This window comes from Paralichthys olivaceus, chromosome 23 (genome assembly GCF_024713975.1).
Source record: "Paralichthys olivaceus isolate ysfri-2021 chromosome 23, ASM2471397v2, whole genome shotgun sequence".
NCBI classification, from domain to species: Eukaryota; Metazoa; Chordata; class Actinopteri; order Pleuronectiformes; family Paralichthyidae; genus Paralichthys; species Paralichthys olivaceus.
The window spans coordinates 13,136,511-13,156,303 of NC_091115.1; the positions used below are offsets into that span (position 1 = coordinate 13,136,511).

The 19,793-nt window shown below is 43.9% G+C and overlaps 3 protein-coding genes across 3 annotated transcripts in view; 1 reads left to right on the forward strand and 2 right to left on the reverse strand.

Annotated features, from left to right (window-relative positions):
- Window positions 1-143: 143 nt before the first annotated feature.
- optn (optineurin) lies at window positions 144-7,065 on the reverse strand. Its single transcript, XM_020092499.2, has 14 exons — window positions 6,898-7,065; window positions 6,093-6,277; window positions 4,950-5,074; window positions 4,491-4,702; window positions 4,218-4,379; window positions 3,455-3,642; window positions 3,258-3,360; window positions 3,036-3,151; window positions 2,647-2,796; window positions 2,353-2,437; window positions 1,557-1,715; window positions 1,283-1,425; window positions 1,089-1,171; window positions 144-1,005 (listed from the first exon to the last, which is right to left on the reverse strand). The coding sequence occupies exons 3-14, from the start codon at window positions 5,068-5,070 to the stop codon at window positions 896-898; spliced, it is 1,632 nt and encodes a 543-aa protein (XP_019948058.2). The 5' UTR covers window positions 5,071-5,074; window positions 6,093-6,277; window positions 6,898-7,065; the 3' UTR covers window positions 144-895.
- Window positions 7,066-8,572: 1,507 nt separating this feature from the next.
- On the forward strand, window positions 8,573-15,274 carry ccdc3a (coiled-coil domain containing 3a). Its single transcript, XM_069519428.1, has 3 exons — window positions 8,573-9,321; window positions 9,658-9,835; window positions 14,461-15,274. Exons 1-3 carry the CDS (start codon window positions 8,915-8,917, stop codon window positions 14,764-14,766), a joined length of 891 nt encoding a protein of 296 aa, XP_069375529.1. The 5' UTR covers window positions 8,573-8,914; the 3' UTR covers window positions 14,767-15,274.
- Window positions 10,820-19,793, reverse strand: part of camk1da (calcium/calmodulin-dependent protein kinase 1Da) — a 58,798-nt gene continuing 49,824 nt past the window's right edge. Inside the window, exons 12-13 of the transcript XR_011240076.1 lie at window positions 17,326-17,385; window positions 10,820-11,541 (exon numbers count right to left, since the gene is read on the reverse strand). The gene's annotated coding sequence lies outside the window, so the exon portion shown is untranslated. The remainder of the gene's footprint in view (window positions 11,542-17,325; window positions 17,386-19,793) is intronic.

The following is a 19,793-nucleotide window of genomic DNA, read 5'->3' on the forward strand; positions in this document are numbered from 1 at the left end:
TAAAAAAACAGATAGACCTTCCTAAATGTTGACTTACATCACAATGTTCAGGTTGCATACTGATTAATTATCATGTAAAATATGGATAATAATCGTAGATGTTTCTACTTCCAGGTTTTGATATTAGTAAAAGGAGACAGCAGTTTGGAAATCATTTGATTCTTTTTATTCACAGAATCACAACATATATTCAGCAGGCCTTCATAATCTACAGAGCACAGACTCAACATGGTGTTGAAGCCTCGTGGACGTATCAAACAAAGGCTGCTGCTTAAAAGTCATAGGTTGATTAACAAGTTAAGTATACTGTGTTCTAATTCCCACATATCATCTGCAGAGGCAAAACAAAATATATTTTCAGCTAAAATATCCTTTTCAAACTAAAAAATAGAGAAAGAATTTCATTTTAATTTGACAAGGAAACATTTTAAAAATAAATTGCCCAACCAACTTGGTACACAAATAGAAATTATAAATTTTCAGCTTTGGTTGAATTGTAAATGAGTGCTCGGACGGCAGACAGCACCACACTGAAATATTGTCAAAGGGTTAGTACAGTTTCTGTTTTGATGTTCCAGATTTCGTTCGCCTCGTAGGATTTCACCTTCAGCTTGTTTTCACAGCAACAAACAAACAGCATAGACTTAAAACCTACAAGAGGACGTGTCCCCCAATATTATTTATATATTATTCCAAATGTTCTTGGCACTTTCAAACTGACTTGAGACAACATATTTTTGTCCCCATCCTACAGTGAATATTACTGATCTTGTGGTGCCTATGTGGAGTGCTGTCACACGGACCAGAGAAGAGGTACAGGTCAAAGCAGAGGAAGACTCAGATAAAGGTGCTTATGTGGCTGCTGTTGTCATAGATACTGGTGATGACAGAGGGTCTAGTTGATGCAGTCCATGATGTGGATCTGCAGGGAGTCCAGGTCTGGCAGGATCTCATTGCACTTGGGACATGCATGTTCGGGAATGTTCCCCTGCTGCCAGTCCGTACCTGAGGGTCAGAGACATCGATCACAATATGCACACCGACATATTTACCATATCAACTTGTAAATCTAAACAATTAAGTTGTACCTCTTCCAACCAGAGATGGACCGGCTCCACGATGATTTCCTCCCAGTGACACATGTCTCCTCTGCATCTCGTTCAGTGACTGCCTGTGGGGACGGACAACAGAAGCATGCACTGAACAGAGGGCACACTGATAAACGACTTTGGAGTCCAGGGTATTGTACAACTAAAACCACTTTAAGTCTTTGTTTCCATACCGGCCCAGTGACTCCATCTCATCCTGCAGCTGCGAGTTCTGCTTCTTCACAAACTCCAGCTGAGCAGCCAGACGCTCCCTCTCTTCATGGAGTTTCTCCCTCGCTGCTCGCTCAGCGTAGAAGTCTGAGGAGTAGACCTCGGCCTGCACACAGCAAAAGGCATGATGAACACCACTGGACTGAAGGTAGCCATGTGATCTTAATACTTCAGATCTAATGCTGTACGACATGTCAGCACTCAACGTCACATGAAAACATGAATTCACACACTGACCTGAGCCTGGAACACGGATATGGTCTCCAGCTCTGTCTCTTTCTGGAAAATCTCTTGCTTCATGTCATCAATCTTGCTCTGTTTTACTGCCAGAGCCTCTTCTGCTGTAGTCAGTCGCTCCTGCAGCTCGTCCACCAACTCCTTCTTCACGAGCTGAGACTGCCGGACCAAAGGACAAATGTCAAACATGTCTGGATTTTTCATTTGTAAATCGTTTATATATCACAACTCATGCTCGGGAGCTTTTGCTGTTCATCACAAATGAAGTCCTCTCCTCTAACCCTGAGAGATCTTCCAAAGAACAGCTTCTAATCTTTGAAAATCAGGCAACCAAAATGAAGAAAGTACAGTAAACACAGTGGGAGGCAGCTGTAGTTAATCAAAAATATAACAGACTCCATCTCGCTCCTGATACTGATAATAATGGCTTCAGTTCTCTTGCCCAGTCTGAGTCCAGCCTGCAACTCGCCTTCACTCTTATCAAATTCAGTAGCTAGGAGATTTTTTCGAAACTGGATAAAGCATTTTGTCATGTCATAAACCTAGACACTGTGCTCATTCTGATTTGGGCATTTCTTCTTCTTACTGAATGTACATATAATGCAATCAAGTAAAACTACAACACTAACTACAGCCTTAGTTATACGTGTATATGTAGTTTAATTTCTGCCTCAGTTTTAACTTCAACTAAAAGATCTCCACTGCACCAAGCACTGCTCCAGATTCACACTGTTATACCTGCACGTATCGTGGTGTAAAGCAGTTACATAAAAATTATGATACAACACAAAAATACCTCTTTCTTCTTCCTCTCCTCTTTGAGCTCATTGTAGTCTTCAAACAGTTTGGTATAGGCGTCCTTCAGCTGGGCTAATGTGTTTCTGTGAAGGAGGAAGTTACAGATGAGTCAGCTTTATCTTTACTCTCATGGTTGCTTGAGGAAAAGGTTTCCAGTGTATATTCAGGTCAAACATTATGCTATGTCATTTACTAAAGTCATTTTTCTGTAGAGCAAAACGCAACACGTGGCCTGTTGACGTGTGTCTGCTGTATTTCTGTGTGTCTGCTGTATTTCTGTGTGTCCTCTGACCTCTCCTCCCCGGCCTTCTTCTGCTCTATCAGGCTCTGGGCCTGCATGCTGTCCAGCTGCAGCTTCAGCCGGTCATTCTCGGACTGAACCACCTGTTTCTCCACCAGCTGAGCCCTCAGAGTCGCCACGTCCTGCTCCACATCGCGGTATCTAGATCAAGGAAAGGGACATCAGATATGAAACAGGACACTTTTGCACGTTTTGGAAACGTTTTCCTGCATTTCTCTGTAGTTTTTTTTATGTGATTTTTTAATATATAATATATTTAACATATATAGTTTTTTTATAATATAACAAATATTATTGGAGCAGTCTTATTATTAATTTGTTTGTATGTAAGGTCATGTGGCTATATGTTGCATAAACGTGTGTGTGTCTGTGTGTCTAACCTGTCCTGCAGGTTCTTCTTCATGCCTTCTGCTTCGTCCAGCTTGCTCTGAGCATGCTGCAGCTCTTTGAAAAGCGTCATCATCTGAGATTTGAGATTCTCCACCTCCGACGCTGTCTGAATATTTCCAGAATGGGACACAAACATTACACAGAGGGGATTAAACATTTCGCATAAAAATATTTTTTGTAAAGATCTATGAAGAATTTAGTAAAAAAAAAACCTTCTCTTCCATCCCAGAATTCTCCTTGGTCTCTGTGGTGTCTGGCTGGGTTGTCTGTGTGGATTTGTCTTCACTACTCTTCCTCTCCTCCAGCTCTCTAACTCTGTTGTGACAAATTTCAAGAGGTCATAATCATAATGTGAACTAAATGCCATTACTGCAAAATAAAGTGTTCTTTAATGCTTAAGTCATCGAACCTGGCAGCGGCATCCTGCAGCTCTGCCTTCAGCTGATCGGCCCGCTGGGTCTCGTTCCTCAGCAACTGCAGCAACTGGCTCACCGTCACCTCCTTGTTGCTGTCCAGCCGGGATGCCGTCATGCTCATGTCCAGATGCCTGCCGCGCTCTGTGCCGCACACATTGTGCACGCCATCAACTTCTCCATCCTTGGAAGAAAAACACCCATTTAGATGCAGGACTTTAGTTTGCGACCATAATCACAGAATGAAACCTGATTTGGAGGCACAATGCCAACTGCAGGGTTGATGAACACTACCCTGAGTTAGAATTACAGTTGTATGCATCTGACCTCCCGCCACCTCTGATAAATTGCATTCATAAAACATGAGGTCACAGTAACCTTGACATGTGACGATTGACCCCCCAAACCCTATTTGATTCATCCATAAGCCCAAGTGAACCTTTGTGCCAAATTTGAAGAAATAGCCTTAAAAGAATCTTGAGATATCTCAACTGTTAAAGAGGCCAAAAAACTGTTTTTATTTTCTTGACTTTGACCTTTGACCACAAAAATCTCATCAATTCAGTTTCAGTTCCAAGTGAAACTCTACATCATATTTCAAGACTTTCTCCCATGACATTCCTGACATAGCTCATTCATGAGTGGGACTGCACAAACCTGAAAACATAGGTTCTAGTTTCTCCCATAATAAAAGAAAATGATTTTCATATGTGCGTCTTTCTAATTTCTTTTAATACATGTAAAGGTTTTCCATCTCACCGAGACCCTGATGATCTCTATGAAGGAGTCGTCCTGCGAGTCCTCCTCCGCCTTCAGCTGCAGCTCAGAGTTCATGGCCACTAGGTCGTTCTTCTCCGCCTGCAGGCGAGCAACATGGGCACGCAGGGCATCCACCTCCAAACTGTGATTGGAAGATTTTGCCTGGCGACCACATCACATGTCACCAGTGTTAATTTGATTATAATTCAGTAGCTTAATCTAATGTAACACAGGAACATAATGTGTCTCTCAGCTGCTCCAATCCACCCTCACCTGACTTCCTCCTGGGGCTCCTCCTCCTGCTCTCCCCGCCTCCTCCAACCTCCTGCTCAGCTCCTGGTTGTGGCGAGTCAGCTCCTCCATGCGGCCATGAGCCTCCTTCAGCCTGCTCTCCAGGAAGTCCCGCTCCTCCCGCTGCTTCTCCCTCCACGCAGATAGACCCTCGAAGCGCTCCTTCATCATCAGGTTGGTCTGACGCAGGGCCTCTGGAGACAAGAGACAGACAGGAAGTTTGAATAAATGCACATTGTACTGAATTACATTCCTTTCCACACAGTGTCATTACACTTCAGCATCAGCAAAACAATCTGACTTTTGACGCAAGACGGCAAAGACAGTCCAGATAATGACTCGGACAGAGTTCTTCTTCGTTTAATGCCGCAGCAACAACAACTGTCCACTCAAACACGAGCCTCCTGCTCTGACCACAACATCCTCGTCCCTCACTCTCACCTTTCAGGTCCCGGTTCTCCTGGATGAGTTTGTTCATCTGCAGCAGCGTGTCCTCCAGCGGGCCCGGCTGACTGGGAGAGCGAGGGAGGTCGCCATTTATAACAGGGCCTTCAGACGCCATGATGCTGAGAAGGAAGAAAAGAAGAAGAGACAGAGATTTTAGATCGTGCAGGTTCTTTAGATGCTGATTTAATCAGACTGACATGATAAATAACAGAGAAAAGAACGTGTTAGTACCAGCCACAAAGAAGTATCAATTATTATTATATTACATCATCATTACATTACTATGATAATATTTTATTATCATGACACCATCATTGCATCATATATTTACTATCAATACTATTTATACGATGTTCTCTTCCCTGGCTCTACACACTAGTCTGTCCAGACCATAGACTGTATGGTCCAGACCCACTATTTATCACAGAACCCTTTTCATTTGATCAAATATATCATCTGTCCATCTGACCTTTGTCACTCCTTGTTAGTTTTGCTTGTTCAATCCCTGTTTACTTTTGGTTTAGGAGCCGCTCCTCGTGTCAATGTTAAGTATTTAAATATAACGGGCTTATTCTACAATTCAGGTGGTTCCACGTTAGTGAAAACATCACTAGGATTATTTTATATCCATTTTCTCCTGATAGATCCCTTTCACCTAAATCTGACACACTGGACCTTTAACTATAATCCACTTTGTCTCCATGTTGACAGGAGCCAGTGAGTCAGTGATTCAGCTACAGACAAGGAGTGATCTCAGCAGCAGGTCACATGACTGTCCAATCATTCATTAATGAAGGAGCTGGGTCTGTCTTCACACACTGACTGAAAGTCTCAGATAAATGACACATCAGTAATAATAATGGAGGACAGCTCAGGCCAGTCCCTCTGTGAACACGACAGTGAGACACAGAGGGAGAAGCACCAGTTTGAAATCGTTGTGTTACGCCACAGATTCACGGTCTCCACGGGTTTAACGTGGTGGAAACATCAGCTGTTGTGTTCGATCCCTCTCCTCCGTGGGCCTGTCCACTGTGCCCCTGCTGCCACTCACAGAAAAGTTCAACACAACACGGAACACGAGTCCGAACTAACTGCGTCACAGGACAGGTCGAAGGGTTCTTAAGGGGTTTCACTCACCTGCTGTCGGTGCTGCGGAGCTAAACAAGGCGAGGGTCCACAGCGTGTCCACAGATCACAGACATGGAGACACTGACATACACAAGCGTCCCACGATCCAGAGCTCGGTGCTGACGTCAATTCGCGAGCAGCAACACGGCACTTCCGGGAGAGGATTTCAATAATAAGATGACACGTGGTTGCGTCTGGAGAGGATAGAATGGATGAACCTTTAGGAACATATTCAATAAATGTTTTTAAAGGAAATGTTTGATAAATGATTTAAAGACACAATTTATCATTTTACTTTTTACTGTGATGTTATGTAGTTGTTAAGGCTACTATACATGCTAACACTGTGTCATTAAACAAAACGATAGTTCATTTGCATGATCAAAGTTGAGTTTTGAGGTAAAAACAAATGCAAGAGGATGTTAGTGTTGATCTTAACTTTTTACATTCACTGGGTTTTTGGTTGTTTTGGCCTGAGATCATAGACTGTATATAAAGAGCCTGAGATGTATTCTTTATACAAACAATACAATTTGGCTTAAATGTGGCTTGAGTCTTCCATAATGAGAACTGATGTGACAGACAGTAGTAACAAAGAAAGACCTGCTTCCATTTGAAAATACATTTATAAACTGTTATTTTGATGCTAACCCACAATGTGAATTCTCAATTTAACATTGAAAGCGATTTCCTCTAAGTCAAAGATTGTAGTAAAGTAAGTTCACTGAAAAAGCTGGAAATAGTTATTCAGATCAACATGATCCATTGTACTAAATAACCGTCTGGTTTCGGTTATTTTATTTTTCACGCTCACTTTTCTCACTTCCTGTCCACACTGGTCTGATCATCGGGGCGTTGACGCAGCTCTGACTCGCGTGGATTTCTGCAAGGGTTTTCATTTCCTTGAAGTGACGTCACGCAGCAGCACAGACGTGTATATAAGGCGCAGCAGCGTCTGTAGCGGAGCAGCTGCGTCACAGGTTCATCCACATGGTTTATGTCTCAGCTGCAGGCTGACAGCTGGGGGCGGGGCCTGCTGTCAGCGGGATTTCCCTGCAGGAGTCACCTTGCACTTGGAGAGGGGAGGAGCTGGAGTTTCCCTGAAAAACACTGCACAGTCATCGCTTATATAAATATAAATATATATTAAATTATACAGGAAACATTATACAACCAATCCCGGTGGAATATCTACCCATGCAAAAACAAATATTAGACTGTAAGGGAATATGTACTCAGGTAATTGGTGTGAAATACCAGTTTTGCCTCTTTTATTTGTATTTATTTCCATAGCAACCTTTCAATCAACATTTGTTACGCACAAGAAAAATAAGCAAACGTTGCTGTTCACTACAACTTCCACTAGATGGCAGTAATGCCCAAGCAAACCGTACATGACATGCCTGATGGTGGGTGGACGGATGAAGAGTTTTATCATCCTCATCACTTGTGTTTTCAGTGGAGTAATATTGTCAGAGAGAGGAGTCACTGTGAAGTATGTCCATGATATAGACATTAATCACATGACAACCTCCTCACAATCCCAGACATCTACTGGGGTCCCCCAGGGGTCCCACAGGTCCCACTGAGCCCCCAGCAGAAGGCTGTTAAATCCCTCTGAAGCCCCTGAATCCAGGACCAGGACCATCACTGTTCCTCCAACACCTTCTCTTATCATGGACTTAACGCTGACCTGGATCAGGAATCTCTGAAACCAGGAGTGGAGGAACTGCTCAAAGATTTTACTCAAGTAAAAGTACAAATAAATAGGCAAACATGTACGCAAATAAAATTAAAAGTCCCACATTATCTTTTCTACTTCAGTAAAAGTAATTAAGTACTCCCTTTTGAATATACTTAAAGTATTACAAGTAAAAGTACTTGCTGACTGTAGCCTGTTATTGAATGCAGCAGTCTACTACATCATATACTGTAAATAGTGTAGTGCAAGAATAGTCATGAATAGTCGTGAACATGTGACACAATGCATTGTAAAAATATAATGGAGTAGAAACTACAGATATTTGGTGATAGATGAAGTAGAGTAAAAGTGGAAAGTACCTGATAATAAATATACTTAAGGTAAAGTATGATACATGAAAAATGAAGGAAACATTCTTCATTACATCCCACCATTGCCTGAAACCTACTCACCTACATGTAAGTCCACTTCAGGGACTTCAAGTGTCCCCTGATACACAGAACTTAGGACACTTGAAATCCCCCTTGATTTTTTTTATCCTCCATGATGCTTTCAAATGCCTATTGAGGAAGAAATGATTTCTAAAAAAGAGCCACTTGCAGGTTTGAGAGCAGTGAATTGATATATTGGTAGAATTTGAGTATGTGTATGAGTATGTGTCTAAGAACATTATCTAGATCAGCAAGTTCAAAATAGAGTTCATCACACACAACCTAAACAAATAGCACTGTGATGCAGTTGAACGTCCCACAAGGAAACCTCAGTTGTCAGAGCGTCTCACCAGACCGTGAACGCAGCACCGGTGCGCTCTGCAGAAGCTGCTCTCGCTCCTGCAGCAGCAGAGGAGAGAGAAACTCCACGAACGCAACAGGTTGGAGCTGTTTGACTTTCTGCGCATTGATATTTTCATTCTATAGTTTTTCATAAAGTGAAATAGTGAAAAATGCAAATCTCTGCAAGGTTGATGCTCGCATGTAGTGTGGAAATTTGACTTTGGGTATTTTTGGTTAAGTAGAGCATCCTGAAGAGGTCAGGTAACCATCACAAGTGTTGACTTCTTTAATAAAACTTTTTATACACAATACTTGGAGCCGCATCACTTTCCAGGGTGTCCACGGACTTCTTCGAGATGTTCTCCGCCACTCTCCTCCTCACTGCGCTCTGCGTCTTTGCGCACATGGACACTTTTACGCACGGCTGCCAGCTGCCCTCCGAGTGGCGGCCGCTGAGCGAAGGCTGCCGAGCGGAGCTGGCGGAGATCATCGTGTATGCCCGGGTCCTGGCGCTCCACCGGGAGCCCCTAGGCGGCGGGGCGGGCAGCCTGTACAACTCGCTGTCCTTCGGGTTCGGGTACGGCTACGAGGGCGCAGAGGAAGGGCTGCTGTACTCGGCGGAGGTGGAGCTGCTGTGCGACCAGGCTTGGGGCAGCATGCTGGAGGTACCATCCGGATCCAGGCTCAATCTCACTGGGCTGGGGTACCTGTCCTGCCAGTCCCACACGGTGATGGAGAACTACTCCTACTTCTTCTTCCTCAGGTGAGGATGCAAGGCCTGGACACACACACACACAGACACACACACACACACACAGACACACACAGACACACACAGACACAGACACACACACACAGACACACAGACACACACACACTGCAATACGTCCAACAGATGCTTAGACTCTGAATATGACTTCAAACTGTTGTGATAACATCGTGATAACTCCTGTCTTTTATTTTTTGGAGCAAACTATGTAGAGTCAGACTCCTGCACTTATAATACAATGTATTTCTGAGGTGCTTGCTGAATGAGCATTTCCATTAAATCTCTTGAAATGATACTTTGTCTCCTCACATCTCTCCCTGTCCCCTCCAGGATGGACGAGAACTACAACATCCTCCCCCACGGCGTCAACTTCCAGGACGCCATCTTCCCAGACACCTCTGAGAACAGGCGCACGTTCTCCAGCCTCTTCCAGTTCTCCAACTGCACCCAAGGGAGTCAGCCGTTCCACACCTTCAGCCCTGAGTGGGACACCCAGGAGGACAACAGGGTAATGGCCTGTTTCAACACACCTACACACACACTCACACACAGGCACACACACGCTTCCTGAATCTGCTGTGGTGATGAAGTGTGTATTTCAGTTCAGTGTGTGTTGGAAGAAAAGAAGGAGAGAGTGAGGTCTTGGTTAGTGTGTGTGTGTGTGTGTGTGTGTGTGTGTGTGTGTGTGTGTGTGTGTGTGTGTGTGTGTGTGTGTGTGTGTGTTGTGCCAGAGGGTAGTTAAATTCAGATTCTAAGGATCCTTACCACATTCCTTACAGCAGAGTCACAGCTCAAGCAAAGATGAAAGACTAGGTATCCACACACACACACACACACACACACACACACACACACACACACACACACACACACACACACACACACAAGAAATTATTCTCCTCTTTGATAGAATTCCAGCGTGTGATTGGTCCTGTGTGATCACGTCCCAGCGAGTTGAAGATCAAAATGATCGCTGATTGGTCTGTCCGTCCTTGCTCCTCAGCAAGTGTCCAGGGGTCAAAGGGCAAACAAGCACAGGTCCACATCATTGTGCAGGCAGCAGTTCGAAAGTGTGTCATTCTTCAGCTTCGATCTTTATCGGTACGAAGCAGTGTACCCCGCTGACCTGAGACCAGTGATACTGAGCCCTCTCAACAGGAGTCGACGGTCTGAGGCAAGGATTCAAGCATTTATCACCTGCTCTGCCTGAAATGAGCAGGTCGCACCTCGAACAAGACAGAACAAGGAGGAAAACACACACAAGCCCTTCGCTTCGAGCAGATTGAGGAGAAACTGTGGCAACAAGTGAAAGAGTTTCTTAAATCGACGTGTCAGTGCCGTGATCAGAGGGAGGTTTGTGGTCAATTCTGTTGTTCAGCAAAGTAATCTGAACTGTGATAGAAGTGCGATGATTTATTGAAATTTATATCTTCATGGCTGTTTGTGTCATCGCCATAACACAAAAAGGAATGTAGTCATGACAACAACTTCATTATGGTTATATTAGCTTTAGTGTTAAGACTTGAGTGTGGAGCTGAGATTTAAGCTGCTATAAGGTAGAAAAGTTGTACAGCGTTAAAATGGACAAAGTTTAAAGAAAAACATACACTATCGCAAATGACTTCAGACTTGACCTCAGTTCATCTCTTGCTAATGTTATACTTGACCCCACTTGACTGACTTAAGACGTGACTGTTTGTTCACTTGACATTGAATTGGGTCTATCTGGTGACAAGAGATTTGACTTGGACTCGTCCCAAAATAAGTTTGTCTTCATGTACCTCTGCAGATTTTTACCTAGCTGCATCATTCAGAAATCAAAACATTGCATGTCATTTTAAATTAACACGTATAGTCATAACAGACTGTGATATCTCAGATTTTGTTCAACTGTGGAAACCCTGTTCCAGAGCATTCCTACAGGTTCACATGGCAAATGGTTCCTGAAAGGGATTAAAGGAGCGGGAGGTGCGGGTGGTGTCTTCCTCTCCCTTTCTCTGCATGTTTGACCTGCAGGTCTGAGCCATGAGGTCAGAGGTCAGACAGACAGGGGTTAAATGTGCTGCTCATTTAGTGGACGAGCACCCGCACGTAGAGGCCGCGACCCTCAGGCAAGGCCGCGGCGCCAAACGGGTGTTTCGCTCCGGGAATTTATGGAGGAGCGTTGAGATGGCAGGACCTCCTCCTTACACGTCATGTCTCTCCTTCCCTGACCTGAAAAGAAGATGAAAATCAGATTTGAAGCAAAAGAAAATCCCTCTTGTCTTCCCTCCCCCTCTGTTTTGTTTGGGCTGCAAATGAAACAAAATTAAAAAGAAGCACAAGATCTTATTTCTAATTCAACGTCCTGAATTTTGGGTTCGGTCCAAAGGGATTTTAAAAGCATTTCCACGGTCGTATCAGTCTCCAAGTGCTCGGAGGTTTGAAGACCTCCTCCAGCTGGAGTTAAAAACACAAGACATCCCTGAAAAGTTGGAGGGGGGGGTTTGCTTCTGGTTTCAGCCTTGTGGGAACCAGACGCCCCTCCAGAGGGAGAGACAAGAGACTTCCTTCACTTTACTGCCAAAACCTTCAATTAGCTTTTGTTCAAAGCTTCTTCTTATCGGCAGCGTGCTGAGATGCTTTAACCATGAGCCAGAGGTAGAGACTCCTGTGAGATCACTGTATATTTAATACAGATGTCACTTATCATGGGCTCTTCAGTCTTCAGGTCACACTGAGATACAGACAAATTCCCCAAATACCTCGAAATCAGCACTTTCCTGTGTTTCCATGCAGTTTAATGACATGATTGTAACAACGAGAGCAAACTCTGGTGGTAACTGTCACGTAAACACCTTTAACAAGTTCTCTGTCTCATTAACATTTTATGTGGACACTTACTCTGCCTGTTTCACTCAGTAGTTAAAGCTCAGGATGAATGCAGTGTGTGTGTGTGTGTGTGTGTGTGTGTGTGTGTGTGTGTCTGTGTGTGTGTGTGTCTGTGTGTTTGTTTCCCACTGTCTCTGTCTCATCTTTGTTTTTCTTTCTTTCTCTGCCTCCCTCCTGCTCCTTTTTATCTCTTCATCTCTCACTTACTCTCTTAAACAAGAGACAGAGGAGACACACACACACACACACACACACACACATCCCAAAATAAAACGAACCCAGGAGGAAGAGGAGAAACCCTGGCGACCTGCTTATTTCCAAAAGTTCTGAAATAAATGAGTTCTTTTGTTTACAGTCTCTATTTTCTTAATTTTCCTCCTCTCTCTGTTTTTTCTTCTTCGTCAAATACTTTTTTAAATTAGATAAAATTGTGCTGCAGTCTGGTCCAGGGGGAAATATACTGAATATCACTGTGCCAAGGCTCCTACATTAAGTTTACTCACATAAACCTCATCTTTTTTAAAAATTAAAAAATATTCCAATCCTGGTATTTGCACCGTTCTGTCCGTTGGGGTCAGCACAACAAGTTTACAACATTGACATAAAATCTATCTATCTATCTATCTATCTATCTATCTATCTATCTATCTATCTATCTATCAATCAATTAACCTATCTATCTATCTATCTATCTATCTATCTTATGATTGTTAAATAAATAGTGTTACATGCATCTTCTAATGCATGACAGTCCCTTCCCCTTAGTTTTGACATTCTGCAGTATTGCACAATAGAGACACTGTCTTGTGTTGCTGCCTTTAAAACTTAGCATACTTGTATTTGAGGACATCATGTGCATTCATATGTGTGTGTGTGTGTGTGTGTGTGTGTGTGTGTGTGTGTGTGTGTGTGTTCACATGTCCTCTAAATACTGTTTATACAGATGATGATGAACAGCAGGCAGGTGACACCCAGATGTTTTGACAGGTGGTGTGTGTGTGTTGGGGTCATGCAGCAGACTGAGAGCCTTTCCTCTGGCAAAGAGTTCAAACTGTAGAAAAAGATCAATGTTACAGGAAGAAAAAGACTCTTAAAGGACATTTCTCTCTTGTTCCTTGTTCTAAGACTGTGCCCCGGAAATGTTCCTTGTTTGAGTGGAGCCAGTGAACTTGGTTGCATGACATGTCCTTGGTGAACTGACCCTTTAAAAAACAAATATATGCAGTATTTTCAACATGGAGCCAAATACAAAAGTTCATACATTTAATCATTTATGACTAATCTTTGCCTTTAAAACATTTCAGAGTCAAAGTACATTTCATTTGTTGAATACTGAAATTATGCATTTGGTCATTTCAATCAAAGATGGATTTTTTTGTGGAAATCCAAACCTCAGTTATTTCTCTCAGGTAACTAACCACAATAGTTTGTCAATTTGGGAGATTTCTCTATTTCAGAAAAGATTAATTTCATTCTCATGGGTTTTCTCATGTCACTCTACTTATATGACTTTTCCTTCAGAAAACTGTGTCCTCTGAACATCACAATATCTCCTAATAAGTGTATTTTCTAATCACAATTATCAAATACGACATCCTACAACCATAGAAATATGAAACAGCCACAGAAACCAAAAAATGTGGTGACAAAATTATTTTTGTGTTTGGTGTACATGGTGTGAGTTTGTAGATATTCCTGAGTATGGAAACTCACACACACACACACACACACACTCTCTCTCATTCACTGACACACACACACATTCCCCACTGTGAAAGCACTCACCCCTGCTAACCCCACTGGTTCAGGTCAGCTCTGCTCTAATGATGAGAAGGAAAATTAGGGCCCCTGGAACATCAGAGTGCGTGACCCTCACATTGTCAGGGAGGGGTGGGAGGTCTGTGGGTGACACACACACACACGAACAGCATATACATTCTCCTCATGTGTTTTTGAACTGCGAGTAGGGCGCCTGTGTGGATAAATACAAATGACGAGGGTCAGGACCTCCACTTTTCCCAATGCTCCGTCCTTCCGAGTGTGATCGCAGAGGAGAAATAACAGCGCTGTGCAGATCAAAAGATCTATGTTGTACTTTCATTTTCTCAGAGAGGCTGCTGGGAAAAACACAACACCAGTGCTCCCACACTTAACAACCAGCTGACAAGATGGCAACTGGTGGTTTATAACTGTTTGTGTAGCCGTTAAAGAAAACACACCTTCCTTTATGTTCACTAACTTCCACACTTTCCCTCTCCGCAGCTGATGTGCTCCTCGGTGCAGGGGGCGCTGTTTGAAGAGGAGGAGCGAGGCCGCAAGCTGCAGGAGCGCCTCGCCGCGGCGGAGAGGAGGAACAGGCAGCTGAAGGAGCGTGTTCGCAAGGTGAAGCGCTCCCTGAGGAACGCCCGCAAGGCCACGCGCAAGGCCGAGCAGGAGGTGCAGGAGCTGCAGGAGAAGCTGAAGGCCGCGGAGCGTAGAGAGGGGCACCACCTCAACGCCATCACGCAGGAGGAGCCTCCACCTTCGCGTTATGCGAGCACAGCGATGCGCCAGCGAATGCAGCTTTAACTAATCCCACCTGCCCCAACCTGCCAACCGCCGGGACTGAAAACTGGCTGTGGAGAGTGAGAGGCTGCTGGGCGGCCTCTGAGGGCCGGGACAAACAATTCTCATCATATAAGAGCAAAATCAGCTGTCAAGTAATAATCCACATAGTTTTGTTTCATGAATTCTGTCTTTTATATCTTTGATTGCAACAACAGTGAGGGTCAGGATGATTCCTGGTCCCCGGACAAAAGTTTCCTGAAAAAGAACCCAACATTTATTCCCTCAGCGAGCAGTGCGTCTAGCTCCGCTGACCTCCTGACTCTGAGCACAACTGTGAGTGAGCGATAGTAACAACACCAACAGGCGATCGTAGGAGTGTAAAGAGATGAAGTTAATAATTTTACTAACTTAGGTTCGGTAGCGGGACCACGCCTCAGCCTCTAATTACCCATCAACCATTTCTCATACCTGTTCAATCCACCCTGCTCCGTTTGTCTCAGATCTCTCGACCCACCCTCCCTTCCCCTCATCCATTCACATCCCTACTCCATCCTCATCCCTACCTACATCCATTCATCCTCCCTTCCCTCATCCCTTCCAGCTCCATCCAGTGCATATTGCTCTCATGTCTCTGCATAGGTCCTGGGGGGGGTCCGACATCAGCTTGGGTGAAAATGTGTCTGAGACAGAACCCCCACACTGATTTAACAATACATTGTTGTGGCGTGGTCCAGGCTAATGACACGTTATCATGGTGATGCCATTCTCAAGTATTGTGTTTCCACCAACCTTTGAGGTCGAAATGAAAATCTTATTCAGGAGCAATAAGAAGAAGAATTTAGTTAAATGGGCCCTTCACCTATTTTACATTTTTACATTCGATAGTCAGAACTGTGTCTGAATTCAGGGGCCCCATTCTTTCAAGTAGGTGGTCCAATGAGACGGTCTGTTCCACGGAGGATTTGCATCACTAGCTTGTCCCACTGCACTCACTGCAGCCACATGCACAGTGTACTTGATGATGCGGCCTTTGAAGGATGCGGCCCCTGAAATGGGACACAACAAGGAGCACCCTTCAAATAATGACAGCGAAGTCGACTGTGTTCTCTTCGCTTGGGGTTGGAAATTTTGTCATGGGAAACCATTGAGTCGCACTATGGGAAGTGGTAAAGTCAGAATTTGGGCATTAAAATCTTCATAGAATCAATATCAGCAATTTAAATACAATATTTGCTTGTATTACATTCAATAATTAACATCTTATTAGTCAACTGTTACTTCAGAGAGAGTTTTGTGTCTGTGAGTGAAAGTGATCGGATGTTTGATTTGTTGTTATTTCAAGTCTGAACTTCAGCTTGTATGTAAATATTTTTGTACGAACGTTTTTCTGCTTATAAAATTGAAGTTGGATGAATAACAGTGTGAACTTGAGTGTTTCAAGTGTTTTGCAGAAGAATATTAACATCTGGGTACTCAGAGTACAAAGAGCAAATAGCAACACACACACACACACACACACACACACACACACACACACACACACACACACACACACACACACATGCACATGCACGCACCAGTGACCCATTTAATCTCTACGACATCATTTAATCTCTACGACATCATGCAGAGTCAAGGTCAGAGAAGACACTGAATGTGAATTTGGGAGAATGTGTGTGTGTGTGCGTGTGTGTGCGTGTGTGTGCGTGTGTGTGTGTGTGTGTCTGTCCGTCTGGTCCATCAAGTGACTGGAATGTGTTTTTGTGGGCAGCAGTGTTCTGAACAGCAGGACGTCGCTGAAATATTCCTCTAATTCAGTCTGGAAATCCAAATGCTCTGGAGGGAGGCGAGCATACGACACATCACGAGACCCCGGTCAATGAAAGGAAAACAAATCACCACAACTCACCACAGTGAGAGATGGACTGGACGGATGGATGGACGGAGATGGGAGGATGAGGAGTAAAGCAGCAGCTGAGCTATGACCTGGCTCAGGTCAACGCCAGCATCAACGCTGAAACAACAAAAATCTTTTTCTGTCTGCTAAAGGTGTAACAGACCCTCATCCTCCAGGTCTGTGCTGAGTAGATATAGAAGTTAAACATGTGGAGGAAGTTCTTTAAGCCTTCATTAACACTGCAACATCCAGGGCTGCTCAGGAGATACAACTATACTCTGAAGGTCGGTGGTTTGACACTTGGATCGTTCAGCATGCGAAGTGTCCTTAGGCAAAATGCAGAACTCTCTGATGGCTGTGCGTCCTTGTGTGGTTGATCAGACAAGAAAAGCTCGATATAAATGCTAATATTGCTGCAGAGCACAGAGTCACTAAAGAAATAAATGAACCACTATAAAAACACACTTTCTGAATGCATGTTGAGACAAGTTGTAAAAGCCACGCTGTCCTGATCTTATCGTATTTAAGCTACTGTGCAGGATCTTTGTCTGATTGCTGCAGCTTTTTAATTGTTAAAATCTTTAAATGTAGGTAAGTTGTTTTTGAAAAACGTTTGATTTTGAATTGTTCAACATTGCAGGACTGTGATAAACACGACAATTAGACATGATTGGCTGTCGTACCTGTCTATCTGCTCGCACCCTGCCCACGACCAGAGTCCTCAGCTGGAGAGACGTATTCCGCTGAAGCAGAGAGACAGAAGTTAGTGAACGAGGTGAAAAGTCGGCCTCTTGTTGTTTTCAGTCAGTCAGCAAAGTGACCCTGAGTTCAATCCACTGGGGTCGTTTTGGATGCCACCACTGTTTCATTCTTCAGCTTTAAATGTATTTACCCTTGTACTTGTTCACCTGATCCCCACCGACCATAGGACAGAACATTTGGCTCTTTGTATTTACTGTCTTAGTTGATTTGTTTGCAGCGTCAAGATAACGTCTGGAGTTCTAGTTATCAGTGTACACACGTTCAACTCCTGAAGACACACTGACCTGGATGACTGAGAGTCTTCACAGATAAGTACTAAGATGTGTTCTGCATCATGGCCCCTTGTTTTTTGACAATTAACTAATAAAAGGTTTCTCACCGATGGACATTTTAGGGCAGGTGACAGTTTTGGCCTAACTCCTGTCATCTCTCTCTCTAGTTCTGGAACTACTTTTAAAAGAAAATTATCTTCCATGCCTCTGAAAGAAAATGTCACTTAAGGTCACTGGCGGCATATTGACGCAGCCTCAAGTTTATTTCCAACACAGTTTACAGTTTGGTTTAGTCTTCAGGGGCAGCAGGGGGAACATCACATCTCCGCCTGCTGTTCGAAGTCAGAACTGTCCGCCCAAATGACACGGGCCGCCCTCGAACACATCAAATTCCACGATCCCTGCTCTGCTTCCCACGGGGCTGTGCGTTATCTCGCAGTTTCAGATGATCTGCCTGTAATTAGCGTTGTTATGGTGATTAGTGAAGAACAAAACACCATGTTTCTGCAGGGGAGAGGGGGGGGGGGGGGGGGGGGGGGGGGGGGGGAGACGGGGGGGGGCTGGTGGAGGCGGTGGGGGCAAAGTCCTGAATTAAAGATGAGGAGAAATCAGTTTAAGAGGCAGAGAGATCAGTGACTCTGGAGCACAAACGCACTCGCAGCTTGACAGCCAATGTCAACAAGAACTGTTAGTGTGTGTGTGTGTGTGTGTGTGTGTGTGTGTGTGTGTGTGTGTGTGTGTGTGTGTGTGTGTGTGTGTGAAGGGTAATGTTTGTCTGTGCACCCTATTAGGCACGGAGCGTCAAAAGGATGTGAAATACTTTGATTTCACAATTTTCATTTCAGTGCTTTGGTGTCAGTGTGAGAGGGATGAATAATTTTGACTAAGCTGGCACATTCAGTGTGTGTGTGTGTGTGTGTGTGTGTGTGTATGACAGAGAGCGAGAGCGAGAGAGTTCCAATAAGCTGATATACAGGGACAGTCCAGAGGAAAATCTGATGACTTGAACCTGAAAAAGCTGCGACAGGCCCCAACTCTGCTAATAAAGGACCAATATCATTGTAATTACTAACACGACGTATGAGCGATGAGCTTGTACAAAGCAGCCCAGCAGGGAAAACTCAGTAAAGTGAGTCACTTCACTCGAAGATAATTTTAAAAGTTGACTTTGAAAAGTGAGATTGTGTGAGAGCTTATTAACTGTGGGGTTCAGAGGAGCAGGAAGCAGCCTGCAGCTCTTCTGTCTCATGTTGATATATTTCTGACTCTTCTTCTCTCTTAAGTTGCGTTCAGGGCCAGCGCACAGTGGAAATATGGCACAAATGCATCTTAAGTTAATGGAGCAAACAGATGCCTGTTTATCACGCTGCACAACTTGGTGTCTGTGGTTCCATTTTAGCAAGAGACCAACAGCACTAGTGAATCTCACCGGGCCCTCTGTAGGTGTCAGGACAGTGGAGAAATAAAGTTTATTCCATCCACTAACATGGAGGAGGGGTTCAATGATCCATACTGCAGCCAGCCACCAGGGGGGCTTCACCTGTGGGGAGCCGTCATGTCAAAGAACAGTTGAGGCTGCTGGGAATCCCCCCCCCCCCCGGTCTAGAGTTTCAAACTCGCTGATTTAGGAACTGGATGCTGGACTCAACGATCCAGTGAATGAAAATTGTTCTGCTGGTACAAGAAATCCTATATGAAGATGATTGAAGGTGATGAAATGTGAAGCCAGAGTCTGACTCTGAGCATTATATAGTTTGTTAGTAAAGAGCAGGTTATTTAATATGTTAAACTTTAAAATACATGTATAATTATAAATGCATAATTAACAATTATTGAATTTGCTTATTTTAGTCGATAACTAATCAGTGCCTATAATTCAGACAGGCAGGAGTTGTTGAAATTTGTTTTGCTTCACACATTGATACAAGGCCTCTTATTACTGAAACCTTTGCAAATGCATATTGTTCAAGTGGGAATACTGTGAGTTAAACCTAAGGCAGAAACCACAGAGGGAAGAAACATCTGTGGCCAATGTGCTTTAAATGCTTTAACCATAATGATATATCTCAACATCTGCCTGTCTGCTCAACAACTGCTGTGCAGCATATATATGGTCT

Coding starts and splice junctions, on each gene's coding strand:
- optn (XM_020092499.2), bottom strand. CDS start 5,070: ATGGCGTCTGAAGGCCCTGTTATAAATGGCGACCTCCCTCGCTCTCCC. Junction 3,643..4,217: donor TAGAGATCATCAGGGTCTCG/GTGAGATGGAAA, acceptor TTTTCTTCCAAG/GATGGAGAAGTTGATGGCGT. Junction 1,426..1,556: donor TATCCGTGTTCCAGGCTCAG/GTCAGTGTGTGA, acceptor TGCTGTGTGCAG/GCCGAGGTCTACTCCTCAGA.
- ccdc3a (XM_069519428.1), top strand. CDS start 8,915: ATGTTCTCCGCCACTCTCCTCCTCACTGCGCTCTGCGTCTTTGCGCAC. Junction 9,322..9,657: donor TCCTACTTCTTCTTCCTCAG/GTGAGGATGCAA, acceptor TGTCCCCTCCAG/GATGGACGAGAACTACAACA. Junction 9,836..14,460: donor ACACCCAGGAGGACAACAGG/GTAATGGCCTGT, acceptor CCCTCTCCGCAG/CTGATGTGCTCCTCGGTGCA.